Genomic DNA, 15,457 nt, shown 5'->3' with positions numbered 1-15,457 from the left:
TTGTTGGTGAATTTACCAACTTGTGACTATCACGCTGGGGGAGATCTCCATTGGACCTTCTGTGAGTTGCCATTCCTGGCCAGTTTTACAGCCCTTATGACCCCTAAAATAAAAAACTAGGGGTCCATTTTATCTGGTGAGTGGGGACACAGGAGGGGTGTGTGCCACACCACGGAGTGGAAGTTTTGAGCACTACAGCACTTTCTGAGAATTAGCGCACTTAAGCACTTTAATTTGGGACATTTTGCAATATTTCAACATGATTATTTGATTGATAAGTTTTTTATTTTGGAAGATTTTTTTATTGGAATGATTTATGCACTTTTGCGAGCGCTGTAATTATTTTATTTTACTTTAATTAATTGATGGACACAGTTCCACCACTCTGTTTTTTCACCCTATGTACTGCTTGCCTAAAATACAGAGGCATGCTGCTAGGTAGAGGAGAGATTTTATAGGGCTTACAACTGTTTTTTTCTGTTTGCCATTTTGCCAACCTATTGGAAGCCGCAGTATAACCCAACTATTTTGGAATTACTGTGTCCCTCAATAGACTTCAAGAAAAAGATTTTATGGGTAGTACAAAAATCATATATTTTTTTTGTAAGCATAATAAATGTGCTTTGGTTATATAACATTTATTAATGTAACTGTAGATGCTGTTCAGTGTAGAAATATAGCAATCAGGTACGTGAATGATTAGACTTTACCTTTTTAAGTCATTTTTGGAATTATCCAGATGATATTTCATGAGATGAATCTCTGCTCCAGATGACAACAAAATAAATGTATCCATGTAGTAGAACTGGGGGAATCGAACAGGCTTAGAGAACATTTCCTTGCCCTAAAATAAACAGACGCAGAACATTTAAATTATGAAACCATCACTGATGGAAAATGGAGTTTCAATTTTTTACTTTTAGTTGAGTCCCGAGGCCTTTTTCGCCCTAAATCACCTCGAGTCCCAGCCTCTTTTGCATGCTAGTTTGTGAGTATGATTATTGCTGATAAAGCTTTTAATAACATTTACCATTGGTAATGCACAAGGTCGGTGCGCCCTCTTTTCATCTTTTTATGTTTCAGTTTAAGAATACCCGTTGTTCTGAGGAGGGCAGCAAGACTGCAGGCACTGGTTGATTTAGAGGGTTGGTCGCACCACTTATGCATAGACTAAGCACCCAAGTGCAGGAGATTATTGTAGTTTTGGTGTGTTCCTTGGCCTTCATGATGCGGTTTGCTCATTAAGGTTCTCTAACAAACCTCTGAGGGCTTTGCTGTATTTATACTGAGACTCTATTTACTAAGTAGGTGACTTCTGAAGGCAATTGGTTCCACTAGATTTTAGTTAGGGGTATCAGAGTAAAGGGGGCTGAATACAGATGCACACCACAATTTTCAGATATTTATTTGTAAAAAATTCTGAAAACCATTTATCATTTTTCTTTCACTGCACAATTATTTGCCACTTTGTGTTGGTCTAGCACATAAAATCCCAATAAAATACATTTACGTTTTTGGTTGTAACATGACAAAATGTGGAAAATTTCAAGGTATATGAATACTTTTTCAAGGCATTGTGTGTGTGCATGTATATATATATATATATATATATATATATATATATATATATATATATATACACACATACACACACACACACACACACACACACACACATATATTCATTCACATACACACACATAAATATACAATCCTATATATACAATCTTTACCCACAGTTGATCCAGAGAAAGGTAAAAAAACAAACAAACAATAAAGCATGATCCAATTTGCTCCAGCAGGGGAAAAAAATCCTTTCTGATCCCCCAAGAGGCAGTCGGATGTTCCCTGGATCAACTTTCCCTATAAATATTAGTATCCAGTTATATTATGTACATTTAGGAAAGAATCCAGGCCCTTCTTAAAACAATCTACTGAGCTGGCCAGAACCACCTCTTGAGGGAGTCTATTCCACATTTTCACAGATCTTATTGTGCAGAAGCTTTTTCATATTTGGAGATGAAATCTTTTTTCCTCTAGAAGTCTGTGATGACCTTAAAGTGAATAACTCACCACCAAGTTCACTATGGACCCCTTACGTATTTGTACATGTTGATCATATCCCCCCTTAATCACCTCTTCTCAAGAGAGAATGAATTCAGTTCCTATAATACTTTCCTCATAGCTGAGCTCCTCCATGCCTCTTATCAGTTTGGTTGCCCTTCTCTGCACTTTCTCCAGTTCCCCGATATCCTTTTTATGAACTGGTGACCAAAACTGAACTGCATATTCCAGATGAGGTCTTACTAATGATTTGTACAGGGGCAAAATGATATCTCTCTCTGGAGTCCATACCTCTCTTAATACAAGAAAGGGTTTTGCTTGCTATGGAAACCGCAGCTTGGTATTGCATGCCTATATTACGCTTATAATCTACCAGAACAACTAGATCCTTCACCATTGATGGCATAACATATTATAGATTGTTTGTTTTTTTTTAGAGACATGGCTTTAATTTGGCAGCAGATATGGATACATATATTTTTATTTTTGTGGGATGGTGGGGGGGAATAAATAATAAAAGATTTGAAAAAATTAATTTTGTGGTAATTTTTCCCAGCGCAATGTTTACGTAATTTGCACAATCCCAAAATACATTCAACAAAGCCTGCTGATTAAAATTATACCACATTAGTGCCAGTTCACACATCTCCGGAGCAGCTCTGGTGCAAATTGCACAGGAGTCCTGTGCATTTTCTGGTCCATTTCAGGTCCGAATTCAGCCAAAAATCCGGGCTGAAATCGGACCTGAAACGGTGAATTGGGACGCACCGGACTCCTGCTGTGAAACACTCTGTGCTGTGATGTGAACCCAGCCTGAATGGTTAAGGTTGATAACTGTGTAAACCAAGGATCAGTGTTAGGACCCTTACATTTTAACTTATCTATAAATTATATAGAATTTGGGATTAAAAGTACAATTTCTGTGTTTGCAGATGACAAAGCTATGTGGAATAAAGTCCTTACCAGATGTCTATAACTTACAAGTAGGCCTGAATGCACTGCTTGACAGGGGACTATAGAGAGAATTCAATAAAGCTGCTGTGCCACTTTTCTGGCATTTAACCCTTCTATTAATGTATTGCGCTAATTCATGAAGCATTTGCGACACTTCTGGTTCTGACAGCAACTCATGCACCAAATTCAGGTAGTACTAAAATGTGCCACTTTGATACAAATAAGATATTTGTACAGGCGGTCCCGACTTACAAATGACTCCTACTTACAAACGGAGGGAGACAACATGAAGTGAGAAGAAATCTACCCCTAGAAAGGGAAATTCTCTCCTGTAAGAGTTAATATGGGAAAAATGTGTCTCCACTGATGCTTTATCACCAGTCCACGTTTCCCTAACATCCCAAAATTTTCAAAATCCAATTGTCATTGGGACAGAAAGTGAGGTAAAATCTTCTGAACAGGGGCACAGACAGCAAAACAAATGCTACCGGGGTGATAACCCTTCCCTATGCTATTCAAAATGCTTAAAAATAGATTTTTTGGCTGAAGCTACACTTAAAAAATGTACCTGTTCCAACTTACAAACAGATTCAACTTAAGAACAAACCTACAGACCCTGTCTTGTTTGTAACCCGGGGACTGCCTGTACTTACTTCAAAATCTTTTTTTGGAGTCCATTGAGTGACACAGGATTGCAGAATAGTCTATGACATAAGGGTTAAATTGCTCTCTACAGGAGGTTTGGACACTGTCAAAACAAACAATGTTAACCCGACCTCCATGTACAGGATTATGGAATTGTCTAGTCCAAAAGCAGTCCAGCCAGTAGAGATATCAAAAGTTTGGAATTTGGAATAAAAGTGGAATTTTAATAAAAACAGTGATTCAGACTAATCAAGCAGTCATGTGCCAGTGTTGACCAAATGGAATCTCTCACAGAAAACGTTCAAATCTAGTTTACAACTGATAATAAAATCTGCCCACACAATAAAGACAGCTCCCTAGTCCTCTCATTAACAAAATAAGATTTTTTAGTGCTGTATTTATCAGAAAAGAGAATTTAAAATGGTAAACAACATATAAACTATTAAGATTATAATAATATCATAATTTAATACAAACTTTATTTTTATTTTCATTTTTAACACAGTAGACTTAACAGAAAGTCCAGACGATCTGTCCAAACAATGTACATGAATTTTTCTTTCTGATATTTTAGTTTGTTTCAGTATCATGTGTACCAAGTGCATACAGTGAGGGAAAAAAGTATTTGATCCCCTGCTGATTTTGTACGTTTGACCACTGACAAAGAAATGATCAGTCTATAATTGAAGAGTGATCCTACCATTAGTAGGTTTATTTTAACAGTGAGGGACAGAATAACAACAACAACAACAAAAATCCATAAAAACGCATTTAAAATAAGTTATAAATTGACTTGCATTTTAATGAGTTATATAAGTATTTGATCCCCTATCAACCAGTAAGATTTCTGGCTCCCAGGTGTCTTCTATACAGGTAACAAGCAGAGATTAGGAGCACTCTCTTAGAGATGGTGCTCCTAATCTCAGCTTGTTACCTGTATAAAAGCCACCTGTCCACAGAAGCAATCAATCAGATCCCCAATCTCTCCACCATGGCCAAGACCAAAGAGCTCTCCAAGGATGTCTGGGACGAGATTGTAGATCTACACAAGGCTGGAATGGGCTACAAGACCATCACCAAGCAGCTTGGTGAGAGGGTGACAACAGTTGGTGCGATTATTCGCAAATGGAAGAAAAACAAAATGACTGTAAATCTCCCTCGGTCTGGGGCTCCATGTGGAGTTTTAGGCTGGGTTCACACTGGTGCGACACGACAGCCGTCCTACTCTGGATCCGACTTTGCCCTGCGACATGAAGCCGGCATGTGTCCGACTTTCAATGAACGGGGATCCGACTTGGATCCCCGCCAATGCCGGCACTGTGTTTGGTATGAATCTTTAGGGGGGAACTCCGCGCCAAATTTTAAATAAAAAACCGGCATGGTTTCCCCCTCCAGAGGCATACCAGGCCCTTGGGTCTGGTATGGACCTTGAGGGGAACCCCCTACGCCGAAAAAACGGCGTGGGGGGTCGCCCCCAATCCATACCAGACCCTTATCCGAGCACGCAGCCCGGCCGGACAGGAATGGGGGTGGGGACGAGCGAGCGCCCCCCCCTCCTGAACCGTACCAGGCCGCATGCCCTCAACATGGGGGGTGGTGCCTTGGGGGAGGGGGCGCGCTGCGGCCCCCCCACCCCAAAGCACCTTGTCCCCATGTTGATGAGGACAAGGGCCTCTTCCCGACAACCCTGGCCGTTGGTTGTCGGGGTCTGCGGGCGGGGGGCTTATCGGAATCCGGGAGCCCCCTTTAATAAGGGAGCCCCCAGATCCCGGCCCCCCACCCTATGTGAATGAGTATGGGGTACAGCGTACCCCTACCCATTCACCTAGGAAAAAAGTGTCAATTTAAAAAAAAAACACTACACAGATTTTTAAAGCATTTTATTAGACAGCTCCGGGGGTCTTCTTCCGACTTCGGGGGTCTCTCCGGTTCTTCTCCACGCTCTCCGGATCTTCTGCCGGGCTCCTCCGCTCTCTTCTGCTCTTTTGCCGCTCTTTTGCTAAAGCGGAGGAGCCTGGTCTTCAATCTTCTGCCTTCTGCCCTCTTCTCCTGATGTTGACACGACGCTCTCTGGGGCTAGAATGCTCTCTGTGCGCTCTGCTCTGACTTATATAGGCGGTGACCCCGCCCCCTTATGCCGTCACAGTCCCTGGGCATGCTGGGACTGTGACGTTTTAGGGGGCGTGGTCATCACCCGATGACCACGCCCCCTTATGCCGTCATAGTCCCAGCATGCCCAGGGACTGTGACGGCATAAGGGGGCGGGGTCACCGCCTATATAAGTCAGAGCAGAGCGCACAGAGAGCATTCTAGCCCCAGAGAGCGTCGTGTCAACATCAGGAGAAGAGGGCAGAAGGCAGAAGATTGAAGACCAGGCTCCTCCGCTTTAGCAAAAGAGCGGCAAAAGAGCAGAAGAGAGCGGAGGAGCCCGGCAGAAGATCCGGAGAGCGTGGAGAAGAACCGGAGAGACCCCCGAAGTCGGAAGAAGACCCCCGGAGCTGTCTAATAAAATGCTTTAAAAATCTGTGTAGTGTTTTTTTTTAAATTGACACTTTTTTCCTAGGTGAATGGGTAGGGGTACGCTGTACCCCATACTCATTCACATAGGGTGGGGGGCCGGGATCTGGGGGCTCCCTTATTAAAGGGGGCTCCCGGATTCCGATAAGCCCCCCGCCCGCAGACCCCGACAACCAACGGCCAGGGTTGTCGGGAAGAGGCCCTTGTCCTCATCAACATGGGGACAAGGTGCTTTGGGGTGGGGGGGCCGCAGCGCGCCCCCCTCCCCCAAGGCAACAACCCCCCATGTTGAGGGCAAGCGGCCTGGTACGGTTCAGGAGGGGGGGGGGGCGCTCGCTCGTCCCCACCCCCATTCTTGTCCGGCCGGGCTGCGTGCTCGGATAAGGGTCTGGTATGGATTGGGGGGACCCCCCACGCCGCTTTTTCGGCGTAGGGGGTTCCCCTCAAGTTCCATACCAGACCCAAGGGCCTGGTATGCTCTTGGAGGGGGAACCCATGCCGGTTTTTTATCTAAAATTTGGCGCGGAGTTCCCCCTCAAGATGATCTGAGCACAAGTCGCGTGCCGAAGTCGGATCATGCGAGACGGCAATCTGACTTTGATCCGACTTCAATGATAGTCAATAGGCTGAAGTAGGATCAAAGTCGGACCAAAGTAGTACAGGGAGCATTTCTAAAGTCGGAACGACTTGTGTCGGACCAGTTAGGACGGCTCCCATAGGGAAACATTAAATTTCACACGTCATGCGACATGAGCTCCCAATGTCGGAGCGTTTGTCGGACCAGTGTGAACCCAGCCTTAATGATCATGAGAATGGTGAGGAATCAGCCAAGAACTACATGGGAGAATCTTGTCAATAATCTCAGGGCAGCTGGGCATTTTTCTGCTAAGGAAACAGGACAACTTCACTGCATCAAAGGGACGATGGACAGGGCCATTTACCGTTAAATCTTGGGTGAGAACTTCCTTCCCTCAGCCAGGGCATTGAAAATGGGTTGTGGATGGGTATTCCAGCATGACAATGACCCAAAACACACGGCCAAGGCAACAAAGGAGTGACTCAAAAAGAAGCTCATTAACCACTTCAATACTGGGCACTTCCCCCCTTCCTGCCCAAGCCAATTTTCAGCTTTCAGCGCTGTCACTGTTTAAATGACAATTGCGCGGTCATGCTACACTGTACCCAAACAAAATTATTATCATTTTCTTCCCACAAATAGAGCTTTCTTTTGGTGGTATTTGATCATCTCTGTGGTTTTTATTTTTTGCTAAACAAATAATAAAAATAAGTTTTTCTACGTTTCTGTTATAAAATGTTGTAAATAAGTACGTTTTCTCCTTCACTGATGGGCACTGATGAGGCTGCACTGCTGTACACTGATGAGCATGGATGAGGTGGCACCAATGAGGTGGCACTGATGATGTGCATTGATATGCGACACTGATATGCAGCACTGATGGGCACTCATAGGCGGCACAGATGAGTAATCATAGGCGGCACAGATGGGCACTGAAAGGCTGCATTGATGGGTACTTATGGGTGGCACTGATTGGCACTATTAGGTGGGCACTGATGGGCATGGATGGGCACTGATAGGTGGCACTGATGGACACTAATGAGTGTCACTGATTGACACTGATAGATGGCACTGATTGGCATCACTGATTAGGAGGCACTGGCAGGTATTGCTGGTGGGCACTGATTGGTATCATGTGTGGGCACACATTGGCATCATGTGTGGGCACACATTGTCACCCATGGCCACCAGGGATGCCATCCCTGGTGGTCATCAGTGGTGGCCATCCCTGGTGGCATCCCTGGTGGTCCTGGGTGGCCATCCGCAGGGGGGCTGCGCTGATAAATAGCACAGACCCCCCTTGTCAGAGGAGCAGCCAATCGGCTCTCCTCTACTCGCGTCTGTCAGATGCGAGTGAGGAAAAGCCGATAAATAGATTTTCCTGTTTACATCGTGGTCAGCTGTGATTGGACACAGCTGATCACGTGGTAAAGCGTCTCTGTCAGAGACTCTTTACCTAGATTGGAGTTGCGGTGTGTCAGACTGACACGCCACAACAACGATCACCGCAATGCTTGTTATCCTGACCACGTCATATGACGTCCAGTCAGGATAACACAACCACTTTGCCAACGTCGTTTTGCTATATGGCGGGCAGCAAGTGGTTAAGGTCCTGGAGTGGTCTAGCCAGTCTCAGACTTTAATCCCATAGAAAATATGTGAAGGGAGCTGAAAGTTCGAGTTACCAAACGTCAGCCTTGAAACCTTAATGACTTGGAGAGGATCTGCAAAGTGGGTGTAGGACAAAATTCCTCCTGAATTGTGTGTAAACTTTTTGGCCAACTACAAGAAACGTCTGACCTCTGTGACTGCCAACAAGGGTTTTGCCACCAAGTACTAATTCATGTTTTGCTAAGGGGTCAAATACTTATTTCACTCATTAAAATGCAAATCAATTTATAACTTTTTTGAAATGCATTTTTCTGGATTTTTTTTGTTATTATTCTGTCTCTCATTGTTAAAACAAACCTACCATTAAAATTATAGACTAAACATTTCTTTGTCAGTGGGCAAACATACAAAATCAGCAGGGGATAAAATACTTTTTTCCCTCACTGTAAATTTAAGACATTGACTACAATCCAGAAAAAAAAAAAAGATTAAAACAGATGCAATATCCTCACACATAATATACCATAACATGGTAAGCAGCAATTTCTATATTTATTTTTAGCTTATGCTATGTGAAAAAGAACATTTAACAAATATAAAGTATGTGTTATCGCAATGTGGCTGCAAAAGTGGAAATACACTTTAGGGCATCAAGATCTGCCTCTTGAATGAGAGAAAATCTTTGTACGTCTGCGAGGAACTGCTGTAGAAGCTGTGAAGGAATGAGGTTGATCCATCTCATCAACAGACCTCCTGCATTGGGGAAGTTGTAAACTACGACCACCAGAGGGGTCAGGAATAACATAGTCAATAGCAGAGCTGAAGAAGCATCTACCTTTGAAGAGAGAGTAAATTAATGCTCCTTAGGGTAAGCTCAAATTCCCAGGCCTAGAGCCAAAGCTCTCTAATAATGTGAACAGACATTAGTTAGTAGCTTTTAGGAGACCAATGCAACTGAAGGGTAAAGCATTAAATATATTTTCAAAAAGCTCTAGGGTCTGCAGGTCTGTCCTGAAGATGGAATGGTCTCTCTTAGAAAATTTATTCCACTCAGACATAGACACACAAATCTAAAGCAACGCCAGCTCACATTGATACCTTGGCGATAGTTGCAATTTATGTCGTATGAATTAGCGCACGTCTATCAAACGTAAATTTTCAGCAAAAAAAATACACTAAAGTTAATTTTAGTGCACAGATACATAATATATTGTCTAATTGTTCAGTAAACTATAAAAGGCTCCTGATCCCCACATTCTGAGTGTAAAGCTCACTCCTGATCCCTGCATTCAGAGGACACTGTTATGGGCAGGGTCACCCCCACTCCCCTAAACCCTGCATTCTGAGCCTAATACACTCCTTAACCCTGAATTCTGAGCATAAAATGCACTACTGATCCCTGCATTCTAAGCGTAAAATGCACTCCTGATCCCCGCATTCTGAGTGCAACACACTTCTGATCACTGCATTCTGATCGCAACGCACTCCCGATCCCTGCATTCTGAGCATAATGCACTCCTGATCCCGGCATTCTGAGAGCAATGCACTCCTGATCCTTGCATTCTGAGTGCAATGCACTCCTGATCCCTGCATTCTGAGTGCAACGCACTCCTGATCCCTGCATTCTGAGCATAAAACACACTCCTGAGCCCTGCATTCTAAGCGCAACGCACTCCTGATCCCTGTATTCTGATCGCAACGCACTCCTGATCCATGAATTCTGACTGTAAAACGCACTCCTGATCCCTGCATTCTGAGCGTAATACGCTCCTGATCCCCACATTCTGAGTGTAAAACACATTCCTGATCCCTGCATTCAGAGGACACTGTTATGGGCAGGGTCACCCCCACCCCCCTGAACCCTGTATTCTGAGCCTAATACACTCCTTAAACCTGAATTCTGAGCATAAAACGCGCTACTGATCCCTGCATTCTGAGCGTAAAATGCATTCCTGATCCCTGCATTCTGAGCGCAACACACTCCTGGTCCCTGCATTCTGATCGCAACGCACTCCCGATCCCTGCATTCTGAGCATAATGCACCCCTGATCCCTGCATTCTGAGAGCAATGCACTCCTGATCCTTGCATTCTGAATGCAATGCACTCCTGATCCCTGCATTCTGAGCGTAACGCACTCCTGATCCATGCATTCTGAGCACAACTCACTGCTGATCCCAGCATTCTGAGCACAACACACTCCTGAACCCTGCATTCTGAGCATAAAACGCAAGCCTGAGCCCTGCATTCTGAGTGCAATGCACTCCTGATCCATGTATTCTGATTGCAACGCACTCCTGATCCCTGCATTCTGAGCATAAAACGCACTCCTGATCCCTGCATTCTGAGCATAATACACTCCTGATCCCCGCATTCTGAGCGCAACGCACTCCTGATACCTGCATTCTGAGAGCAACACATTCCTGATCCCTGCATTCTGAGCGCAACGCACTCCTGATCCCTGCATTTTAAGCATAAAACGCACTCCTGATCCCTGCATTCTGAGTGTAAAACGCACTCCTGATCCATGCATTCTGAGCACAACGCACTCCTGATCCCTGCATTCTGAGCACAACGCACTCCTAATCCCTGAATTCTGACTGTAAAACGCACTCATGATCCCTGCATTCTGAGCATAATATGCTCCTGATCCCCACATTCTGAGTGTAAAACACACTCCTGATCCCTGCATTCAGAGGACACTCTTATGGGCAGGGTCACCCCCACCCCCTGAACCCCGTATTCTGAGCCTAATACACTCCTTAACCCTGAATTCTGAGCATAAAACGCATTCCTGATCCCCGCATTCTGAGCGCAACGCACTCCTGATCCCTGCATTCTGATCGCAACACACTCCCGATCCCTGCATTCTGAGCATAATGCACTCTTGATCCCTGTATTTTGAGAGCAATGCACTCCTGATCCTTGCATTCTGAGTGTAATGCACTACTGATCCCTGCATTCCGAGTGTAACGCACTCCTGATCCTTGCATTCTGAGCACAACTCACTGCTGATCCCTGCATTCTGAGCGCAACGCACTCCTGATCCCTGCATTCTGAGCATAAAACACACTCCTGAGCCTTGCATTCTAAGCGCAACGCACTCCTGATCCCTGTATTCTGATCGCAACGCACTCCTGATCCATGAATTCTGACTGTAAAACGCACTCCTGATCCCTGCATTCTGAGCGTAATACGCTCCTGATCCCCACATTCTGAGTGTAAAACACATTCCTGATCCCTGCATTCAGAGGACACTGTTATGGGCAGGGTCACCCCCACCCCCCTGAACCCTGTATTCTGAGCCTAATACACTCCTTAACCCTGAATTCTGAGCATAAAACGCGCTACTGATCCCTGCATTCTGAGCGTAAAATGCATTCCTGATCCCTGCATTCTGAGCGCAACACACTCCTGGTCCCTGCATTCTGATCGCAACGCACTCCCGATCCCTGCATTCTGAGCATAATGCACTCCTGATCCCTGCATTCTGAGAGCAATGCACTCCTGATCCTTGCATTCTGAGTGCAATGCACTCCTGATCCCTGCATTCTGAGCGTAATGCACTCCTGATCCATGCATTCTGAGCACAACTCACTGCTGATCCCTGCATTCTGAGCACAACGCACTCCTGATCCCTGCATTCTGAGCATAAAACGCAAGCCTGAGCCCTGCATTCTGAGTGCAACGCACTCCTGATCCATGTATTCTGATCGCAACGCACTCCTGATCCCTGCATTCTGAGCATAAAACGCACTCCTGATCCCTGCATTCTGAGCATAATACACTCCTGATCCCCGCATTCTGAGTGCAACGCACTCCTGATACCTGCATTCTGAGAGCAACGCACTCCTGATCCCTGCATTCTGAGCGCAACACACTCCTGATCCCTGCATTTTAAGCGTAAAACGCACTACGGATCCCTGCATTCTGAGTGTAAAACGCACTCCTGATCCATGCATTCTGAGCGCAACGCACTCCTGATCCCTGCATTCTGAGCACAACGCACTCCTGATCCCTGCATTCTGACTGTAAAACGCACTCCTGATTCCTGCATTCTGAGCGTAATACGCTCCTGATCCCCACATTTTGAGTGTAAAACACACTCCTGATCCCTGCATTCAGAGGACACTGTTATGGGCATGGTTACCCCCACCCCCCTGAACCCTGCATTCTGAGCCTAATACACTCCTTAACCCTGAATTCTGAGCATAAAACGCACTACTGATCCCTGCATTCTGAGCGCAACTCACTCCTGATCCCTGCATTCTGATCGCAACGCACTCCCGATCCCTGCATTCTGAGCATAATGCACTCCTGATCCCTGCATTCTGAGAGCAATGCATTCCTGATCCCTGCATTCTGAGCGCACCGTACTCCTGATCCCTGCATTCTGAGCTTAAAACGCACTCCTGAGCCCTTCGTTCTGAGTGCAACGCACTCCTGATCGCTGTATTATGAGCGCAATGCACTACTGATCCCTGCATTCTAATCACAAAGCACTCCTGATCCCTGCATTCTGAGTGCAACACACTCCTGATTCCTGCATTCTGAGTGTAAAACACACTCCTGATCCCTGCATTCTGAGCGTAAAATGCACTTCTGATCCCTGCATTCTGAGCGTAAAACGCACTCTTGATCCCTGCAATCTGAGCATAGAGCACTGGTGAACTCTGCATTCTCTGCATGATGCACTCCTAAACTCTGCACTCTTGCAATACTTATTTTATTTTAGTTCTGTGTAAAAATATTTTATATAAAAAAAAAAAAGGTCTGGCTTACTGTCTTTTTTTTTGGGGGGGGGGGGATGGTGATCTTTGAGTTCACTAGTGTTGTTCAAGTAGATCTCCATCTCTCAAAGGTTGCCTACCCCTGCCATAGACTTTTCTACAATCCTGTGTTCCTCTATGAATGATAAAGAAATAGATACAAATTATGTCAAGCCAATTGCCTTAGGGGATCAGGAAGGATTTTTTTTTTTTTTTCGTTACCTGTTGTCACTAATTAGGCCATGTTTGATGAGGGTTTATTTATTGTCTTCCACTGGATTAACTGTGGATATATGGTCCTGTATATGTATTCTGTATATTTAGATTTATGTGATTATTAATTTTTTTCTATTGGTTGATTTCTATTGACCTGTTTCTACCTGATTAACTATGCAGCTATGTTATTATAGCTGTCTTACCCTAACAACAACTAATATCTTTATTTCCTGTTGTGGTGTCACAAGAACAGGAAGGGAGGGTAAATCTCCCCAGTGGGGACAAAATATAATATGTTAACTCCACATTCTATTCAAAACAAATGAAAATGGCTATGGTTAGTCTTAATCTGTAAACACAAAAAAGTGCACCAACCTATTGCCATAAAAATTCAACATTTATTGATGATAAAAACATATAGAAAGCTGGCCACGACATGATGGGCTTACTATCTGGGACCTTTTCCACACTGGCTGCTAAAACACTTTTCTGCCCATGAGCCTTTGTGAGTGCATTAGCACATGTGTTTTTATCATCAATAAATGTTGAAGTTTTATGGCCCTAGTTTAATGTGCTCCTTTCTCTGTTTGTACTATTTCAATTCTAAGGACATCCCTACCTCTTTGTGAAGCTCCAAGAGCTCTGCAAATTGCTATCTGCTACATGTTAAGGATTGTTTATGGACTTGCTTTATGTTTGTCCTTATTCACAGATTCCATCCATCCATTTCTTTAATTATTTTTTTTCTTTAATGATCTTATAGTGACGCTCCAGGTTCTATAGCTAAGAGCCTTTTTGGTACTTACCACACACTATAGGTAAAAAAAAAATTGATTGCACACCTAATTATTTTTTTCTCTAATCTGCAACCAGCTATTATTTAGTAAAACTGACAAAAGTCAAACTATTGCTTCCTTGTGACCAACAGCAACAATGGAGGAATTCTGTACATACTTCATTACACTATAAATGAGTGCTCCTATAGCGTTTGTATGGTGTTAGTATGGGTGTCAGACAGGCGTCAATGAACTTTAGAATGGGGCATTTTACAAGTGTTAAAAATGCTCTATGCAAAGTTTCGTAGGGTTTGATGAGCGTTAAAAGTGCTCCACAATGGAAAGTGACAAATTTTAAAGCGCCGCAACCGCACCAATACTGCGCCAAAAACGCCTGCCAGAACGTTTGCGGAGCGTTACCATAGACTTGAATGGGAAGCGTTGAAAGTCTTCAAATGCCTCCTGACTCGACATGAGGCTTCAATTTTGAAGCGACGCTAACGCTTAGTGTGAACAGCACAATGTGCTGTCAATTATATCTTGTGCGTAGGCGTTTGAGGGGCGTTTTTAACCACTTCAATATCAGGCACTTAGACACCTTCCTGCCCAGGCCAATTTTCAGCTTTCAGTGCTGTCAGACTTTGAATGACAATTGCGCGGTCATACAACACTGTACAAAAACAAATTTTTTATCATTTTGTTCCCACAAATAGAGCTTTCTTTTGGTGGTATTTGATCACCTCTGTGGTTTTTATTTTTTGCGCAACAAATAAAAAAAGACCGAAAATTTTGCAAAAAAAAAAAAGTTTTTCTTTGTTTCTGTTAAAAATTTTTGTAAATAAGTACGTTTTCTTCTTCAATGACGGGCACTGATATGGCTGCACTGACGGGCACTGATAAGGCGGCATTGATGGGCACCGATGAGGTGGTACCAATGAGGTGGCAGTGATGAGGTGGCACTGATGGGCACTGATAGGCGACCATGATAGGTGGCACTGGTATGCGGCACTGATGGGCACTCATAGGTGGCACTGATGGGCACTCATAGGCTGCACTGATGGGCACTCGTAAGTGGCCTTGATGGGTACTTATGGGTGGCACTGATGGGTACTTATGGGTGGCAATGATAGGTGGCACGGATGGGCACTGATGGGCACTGATAGGTGGGCACGGATGGGCACTGACAGGTGGCACCGATGGACACTGATGGGTGGCACTGATGTCAAACGCCTGTTCTTAATGCCAGTGTGAACCAAGCCTAATGCCCCATACACACGATCAGAAATTCCGCCAGCAAAAGTCCGATGAGAGCTCTTGGTCGGAAATTCCA

At 44.3% G+C, this 15,457-nt stretch overlaps 1 protein-coding gene across 2 annotated transcripts in view; it reads right to left on the bottom strand.

The window, feature by feature from the left end:
• WDR27 (WD repeat domain 27) overlaps positions 1-15,457 on the bottom strand; it is a 608,839-nt gene that overhangs the window by 379,514 nt on the left and 213,868 nt on the right. For both annotated transcript variants that reach the window (XM_073627863.1, XM_073627864.1), the window contains one exon: positions 711-844. In XM_073627863.1, the coding sequence (XP_073483964.1) occupies positions 711-844 (134 nt within the window). The remainder of the gene's footprint in view (positions 1-710; positions 845-15,457) is intronic.

This window comes from Aquarana catesbeiana, linkage group LG04 (assembly GCF_042186555.1).
Source record: "Aquarana catesbeiana isolate 2022-GZ linkage group LG04, ASM4218655v1, whole genome shotgun sequence".
Classification (NCBI taxonomy): Eukaryota; Metazoa; Chordata; class Amphibia; order Anura; family Ranidae; genus Aquarana; species Aquarana catesbeiana.
The sequence above is the reverse complement of the archived record's forward strand: the minus strand, read 5'-3'. Positions and strand labels throughout refer to the sequence as shown.